The sequence below is a fragment of the Delphinapterus leucas genome, chromosome 5, assembly GCF_059928025.1.
Source record: "Delphinapterus leucas isolate spDelLeu-1000000601 "Yukka" chromosome 5, BTC_Dleu_Yukka2, whole genome shotgun sequence".
Classification (NCBI taxonomy): domain Eukaryota; kingdom Metazoa; phylum Chordata; class Mammalia; order Artiodactyla; family Monodontidae; genus Delphinapterus; species Delphinapterus leucas.
This window is the reverse complement of record NC_143133.1, coordinates 129,792,903-129,799,486: the sequence shown is the minus strand read 5'-3', so window position 1 is coordinate 129,799,486 and position 6,584 is coordinate 129,792,903. Positions and strand designations below refer to the sequence as shown.

The 6,584-nt window shown below is 46.5% G+C and overlaps 1 protein-coding gene across 2 annotated transcripts in view; it reads left to right on the top strand.

Annotated features, from left to right (window-relative positions):
- Nucleotides 1-320: 320 nt before the first annotated feature.
- PKD2 (polycystin 2, transient receptor potential cation channel) overlaps nt 321-6,584 on the top strand; it is a 50,354-nt gene continuing 44,090 nt past the window's right edge. For both annotated transcript variants that reach the window (XM_089912484.1, XM_022582287.3), the window contains exon 1: nt 321-1,040. In XM_089912484.1, coding sequence (XP_089768610.1) covers nt 425-1,040 — 616 coding nt within the window. In that variant the 5' untranslated portion in view covers nt 321-424. The remainder of the gene's footprint in view (nt 1,041-6,584) is intronic.

Here is a 6,584-nt window from a genome sequence, read left to right as displayed (position 1 = left end):
GCACCGCGGTCAACCGAGGCAGAAGTGGCTGGCGGCTAGCAGGGACCCAAGCACCACTCTGGGTGACGCGGGCAGTGCCAACTCCGGAAGCCCTCCCACCCGGACGGAATGGGGACGCCCGGGCCCCGGCTGCACTTGGGACACGGGCCCAGGCGCCGCTCGCCCAGCGCGCCGGCCGCGGGGGCGGCTGCCTCGCGCCTCCCCCTGCAGCGCGCCGCGGCCGCTGGGCGAGGCGAGGCGAGGCGAGGCGAGGCGAGGCGGGGGGAGGCGGGCCGAGGGGGCGGGCAAGGGACGCGGGACTCTGGGGAGCTCGGGGGCGGAGAGCAGGAGGCGGCGGGCCCCGGGAAGAAAGGAACATGGCTCCTGCGGCGGACAGCGCCGAGCGCGGCATGGGGCGACGGCGCGCCGGGCGCCAGTGACCGAGATGGTGAACTCGAGCCGCGTGCAGCCGCAGCAGCCCGGGGACGCGAAGCGGACGCCGGCGCCCCGAGCGGCGGGCCCGGGCCGGCTGATGGCGGGCGGGCGGGCCGCGGGCGCCGGCTTCGCCGGCCCGGTCGGCCTCCGCGAGCAGAGGGGCCTGGAGATCGAGATGGAGCGCATCCGGCAGGCGGCCGCGCGGGACCCCCCGGCCGGAGCCTCGGCTTCCCCATCTCCTCCGCTCTCGTCGTGCTCGCGGCAGGCGTGGAGCCGCGACAACCCGGGCTTCGAGGCCGAGGAGGAGGAGGAGGAAGAGGAGGTGGAGGGAGAAGAAGGGGGAATGGTGGTGGAGATGGACGTAGAGTGGCGCCCGGGCAGCCGGAGGTCGGTCGCCTCCTCAGCTGTGAGCTCTGTGTGCGCCAGGGGCAGGGGGCTGGGGGGCTACCACGGCGCGGGCCCTCCGAACGGGAGGCGGCGCCAGCGAGAGGACCAGGGCCCGCCGAGCCCCAGCCCGGCCGGCGGCGGCGGCGGCGGCGGCGGCGACCCGCTGCATCGCCACCTCCCCCTGGACGGGCAGCTGCCCCGAGTGGCCTGGGCCGAGAGGCTGGTTCGCGGGCTGCGAGGTAAGAGCGCAACCCTCGGCGGCTGATGCACAAACCAGAAGTGCGGGCGCCGCCAGAGCCATCGCCCGCGGAGGGCAGCTCTCCAGGGCTCCCGCTCGCGTTCCCATTGCGTCCCCGCCTCCCTAAGAAGCGTCTTCCGCACCTCTGCTAATTCCGTTCTATTTCCGGTACCCAGCACGGAATTCCACTGCGCCCTTGTTGGTGCAAATTTATTGGATACCTGCTTCTTCTAAAAGATGTGTCAGCTTATGTTTACCTTTGGAAATAAGTGAAAGCCGTATTAGAGCGAAGGGGTACATCTGGAGTTTGGGGGGTTTTTTTCCTTGTAGGGAAAAAAATATTCTAAGGCAACTGATGGTGGTTGCAACTGCATATTTGCGAATTTCACTAAATGAAAACGAAACTTATGTGCTAGTACCCATGGCCTTTCACTGTCCTGGATGCCCTATTGCCCCTTACCCCTTTCCGGAATGGGTATGCAGTACAGTGTCCTAGTTGTGGAAGGGTGTCACTGGATTGTCATTGATGTTGTTTTGGCGGTGTCTGGTTGTTTGGGGGAGAGGGAGCTGTTAAGAGCGCCACGAATAGAATAAACTGTCTAGGAAAACAGTTATTCGGCCATTTCTAAGTCTAGGTATTTTTCTAAAACAGTTGCAAAGTAAATGCTAATGTTGTTTAAAAAACTTGAAAGTATGTTTTTAAATAACTAAGTTAACGTTCTTTGAAATTCCAATGAGACAGTGAGGTCATCAGATACCAGCTGTGTGGAAATGTGTCAGAGTTCGGTGCACCCAGCTCTCCAAAAGGCAGGAAAGGAATTTTCAAAATTGCCAGTGCCTATTAAGAGGACACAAATTTTCCAAGAGCAAATGGGATCCTGTTTTTGCAAAGTTTTGTCAGAGGCATCTTTGGAAAAGAGTTGCATTGGCTCTTGCCATCCAAGTGACTTTAACCTCTACTTTTAAGAGTTTTCCATTCTTAGTTCTTTTGAAAATTTCCTTTCCCTTCTCTTCCTGTCAGTTTTGAAAATCTTGCACAAAAAGCTATCCAGGTGTTTTTACAGCAACGTGACTAACACCAAGTCAGGCCTACACCCGAACCCCAGTTCTACCACACATTGGCTACATGACCTCGAGCAAATTGCCTAACCTCTCTGATCCCCAGTTTTTGAATTTTTTTTTAAAAGAGATAATCATAATACTTAGTTCTTGGGAGGATTAAATGAGGTGAAACATAAAACGTGTAGCAAGTCTCTGCCATGTTGTGAGTGCTTCATAAATAGAAATTAAATCATAGATTCTAAAAGTGTACATTTTGGTACTCTTACACAGTGATTATGCTAGTTAATTTGATTCAGAGCATCGTGGGGACCAAAAGATCCTTTTTGGATAACCTGTGTGGGTAGATTAGTAAGAAACTCTCATACTCTTTTCAGATTGTTTAATTGTTTTAATTGTGCTTTTTAAAGTATTCACTGAATTGAGAGGAGTTTCTTATAAGTTAATAAATAATGGAAAGTCATGATCCTGTTAATTCAGCTTAAGTATTTGATAACACTTAATGTTCTTTGAATAAACTCAGTAATGGAATATAATGAAATGAAATATATGAGTGTATGTATAAGTTTATCACTTTTAAAGAAAAGTTTCAGAAAATTTACAATGAATAAGGTAACAGTAAACCTAGTCAAACCTTATCAGTGGTCTAATTAGTAGGAGAATAGAATCATGAAAATCTTTTTTACAGAAAAATTTAGAATAAATTTTATTTTAATTCTTTATGAAGAAATATAATTGATACTCTTGTCACTTATTAAGTAACATTTGTTAAATAATTAGTGACTATACTAGGTGCTACCAAAAAAAAAAAAAAATAGCACATCACCATTTTCCTATGGACAGAAACCCAGAAAAGTGAAATGAATAACCATGAATGAGTTGTGATTTTTTTTTCCCCCTCTTGGGATACCGATGACAAAAATCTTATATACGTTGTATAAGTAGTGCTCAGGGTCAGAAGAGAGAGTGACTTGGAATTTCTAAAGGTAGGAGCAATTACTCAAATTGGAGTGGTCAGGAGCTTCCCTGGAGGTCTCCAACCTTTTGTGACTTTCCATAACTCACTCAGACTTCCTGGCCTCTGTTCCTCATGTATAAAATGGAAGAGTTGAACCTAATCTTCAAGGTCCCTTCTAGCTTCAGCATACCCTGTGTTGTTGTTAAATGACATGAATCTGAGCTGGACAGCAAATGGTCATTTCTCTCCTTGGACACTAAATAGATCTATCCTCTTAGCAGGAGTAAGATAGCAATGAAGAAATGTTTGAGGCCTGATGATGGGAGGAAATTGTATCTAGCTAAGGAATTAAGAATTTACCCCTAAATATTAGGAAGCAGTTGGAAAGTTTTGAGCAGGGGCAGAGCACGTTGAAAGGGAATACGAGTCAAGCAGTGTGCTGGGCAGGAGAGCTTTGCAGAAGGAGACAGGGAAGCAGGAGGACCAGGTAGGAGGCCGCCAGTGAAGGGCTGACGGAGGCCTGCCCCGAAAGAAGCAAAGGAAGGCTGAAAGATGGAAAGACTGCTCCAGACTAAAAGGTTTCCCCAACCCAATGATCTCGTTTACTTTTCTCTTAGCAAACGCTTCTTAATGCAGAGATAAAATTTGAGACTCTACATGAGTTATCATATTTTCTGAATTTCCAAAGTTGAATGTGTTTTATGGATATATCCGGGTACGAAAGTCACTTTCTGTTTGTTATTTCAGACGTATATGCTTGGTTGGTTTTTTGTTTGTTTTCCTGGAGAAATCATAAAGAACTAGCTGTATTGGTCAGGGTGGGCTAAGCTGCTATAACAAATAGATACCTCCTCTCCCACTCACTATATTGTATCATCACCGTCCATATCCAGATCTTTTTTATCATCCCAAATAGAAGGTCTGCCCATTAAACAATAACTTCCTCTCCTCTTCCCCACACCCCCAGCCTCTCTTCCTCTTTCTGACTCTATGGATTTTTCTATACTGGGTACCTCATATTAGTGGAATCACACAGTATTTGTCCTTTCATATCTGGCTTATTTCACTTAGTGTAACGTTTTTGAGGTTTATCCAAGTTGTAGCATGTATCTGAACTTCATTCATTTTTGATGACTGAATAGTATTCCCTTGTGTGTATATACCACATTTTGTTTATCCATTCATCGGTTGATGAACACTGGGGTGGTTTCTACCTTTTGGCTATTGTGACTTTCCCTTTATTTTTAATTGAACCCTCACTCCATAATTGCTTCCTTTTCCCTTTTTATTTGCACTGTAATTGTGAACAAGTGAGATGTTGTATTTTCATCGCATGGGGATTTTTTTTTGAGGGAGGGTTGCTACTCTGCAGGGTGTGATAAGGCTATGCTAGTATCACAATTTGTGCAGTCAACAAACATTTATTGAGCATCTCCCTTGTGGTAGGTACTAGGGATACAGAGATGAATAATACAAGATCCCAACTCCCAAGGAGTTTAGAGTTTAGTAGGGGGGTGAGAAGTGTAAGTAAATCATTGCAACGCCAGGTCCCAGTTGTGGGAGGGACCCAAAGAAGAAAGGACCTGCTCTACCTGGGGAGGTTAGAAGAAGTGAATCTTGAGTTATGTTTTGAAGGATTCAGGGGGGAGCTGGAGGAGGGAAAAATAGAGAAGTAAGACCAAGCAAGCTTGTAGCTCATTGGTACTTTTTCCTGTAGGCAGAGTCAGTGAGGGCTTCAAGCAGGGGGCTGATATGATGTCATGCCAATCTGAAGATGATTCTAGCAAGAATGTAGAGAATGGGGTGAGGTGCATAACGCCAAATGCTGGGAGAATAGGTCAGGATAAAGTGACAAAGGTGATACAGTGATAAAGTGTCAGTTGCACTGAGGATTGTGAGCTGGGATGGAAGAGCGCTAGATGAAAGAGAGAAACCATCAGAATTGTGGACCACCTCCATGTGAGGGTTATGAAAAGGGCCTGTTCTAGGATGAAATCCATGTTTCTGGGTTGGTACCATTAACCCACACAGGGCAAATAGATTTCTAGAGAAAGGAAAAAAAGAGAAATCTCAGTTTGGGGCATGTGAGTGTGAGCTGTCTGTGGAATATGCAGGTAGATCACACCATTAGCTGTAGCACATACCTGTCTGCATCTCAGGAGGGGGCTGCCTAAGAAATTTGAGATTCAAGCGTCAGTATCATAAGGTAGCAACTGACTATTCTGTAGAAAACGGACCAATAGTAAAAAGTCACTTCCCTTTCTGAAGGTGTCCCTGCAATTCAAATCACTATGAAGAAGGATTGTATATATCTTCCTAAGCAAGGCCCACATGTGTCTAAGCCCCAAAACAGGATTCTTTTATCATGTGAGTGCAATGAGAATTTGGTCAGGCAATTCACAATGACTTCAAGGTCCATATGGATTTGGGTCTCCATGCCATTCTCAAATCTGGACCAACTAGGCGTCAGAAGTAGGACATTTCAGATTTGGACCTGTTTCTGAAGCCATAAAAGGGCCTCTTGCCGCCACTCTATTGCTGTACACATAATATTTCTAATTCCCAGAACAACCCCACAGAGAGGTACTCTTACCTCATTTCCAAATGAGGAAGTAGAGGCTCATGGCGTTAGGCAAGGTCTCACAGCTCCTAAGTGGCTGACCCTTCATTTGAACACAGCTTGGATTCCAGACCTCCACACTGCACCTTGTCACGATCAGTGAGTCACAGTGGGTTAATGTATTTCAGATGGGACAGGGTTAATGTGAGGCAAAAGAGCCACACTGAATTGTTTTTACCATGGAACTGAGATATTAACAGGTGAAATGATACAGTCGCTGGAATTAGCTTCAAAGTAATTGACGAGTGGGTGAGGGTTTCCATGAATCCAGGTTGGTGTTGAGTTGAAAACTGTTGAAGCTGGGTGAGAGGTACATGGGAGTTCATTATATTGTTCTCTCTTTGTGATTTTTTTTTATATATATTGCAAAATAAAAAGGGTTTGGAAGCATTTGGATAAAAGAGTTGCAAAATGGCATTTTTTCCAAAGTCAGTTATTTATGTTGGAGACCTTTTTGGTGTTTTGGATTACCCACCTCAGAGTTTATGCATATTAATTTGCATATTAATTGCAAATAAATTGCATGTTAATTAATATGCATATTAATAAGTAACACTTATTGTTGAGGTGATGTGCTCCGACTTTGGGCTCTGGCATTGACTAAGCACCTTCTTACACAGGAAGGAAATGGCATATTGTCCCGTGTCCCCTCATAATCGTGTTCTCTTAACAGATGGAGACACGTTATGTACTGAACGTGAGTGCCTGGAGGCACTCCCTCCGCAGCTGGGATGATGGTGGGAAAAGACAACAGTTGTTTTTGAAGAACGCTCCCATTTTGGACGTGAACGCTGCCCTTCACCATTCTTATTCTATCATCCCTGATGATAACTAAACATGGGAAGTAGTTGGCTACAGGACAGCTGTTTTTTCCATTTGTGGATGCAGCATTTCTCACCCATCAGGAT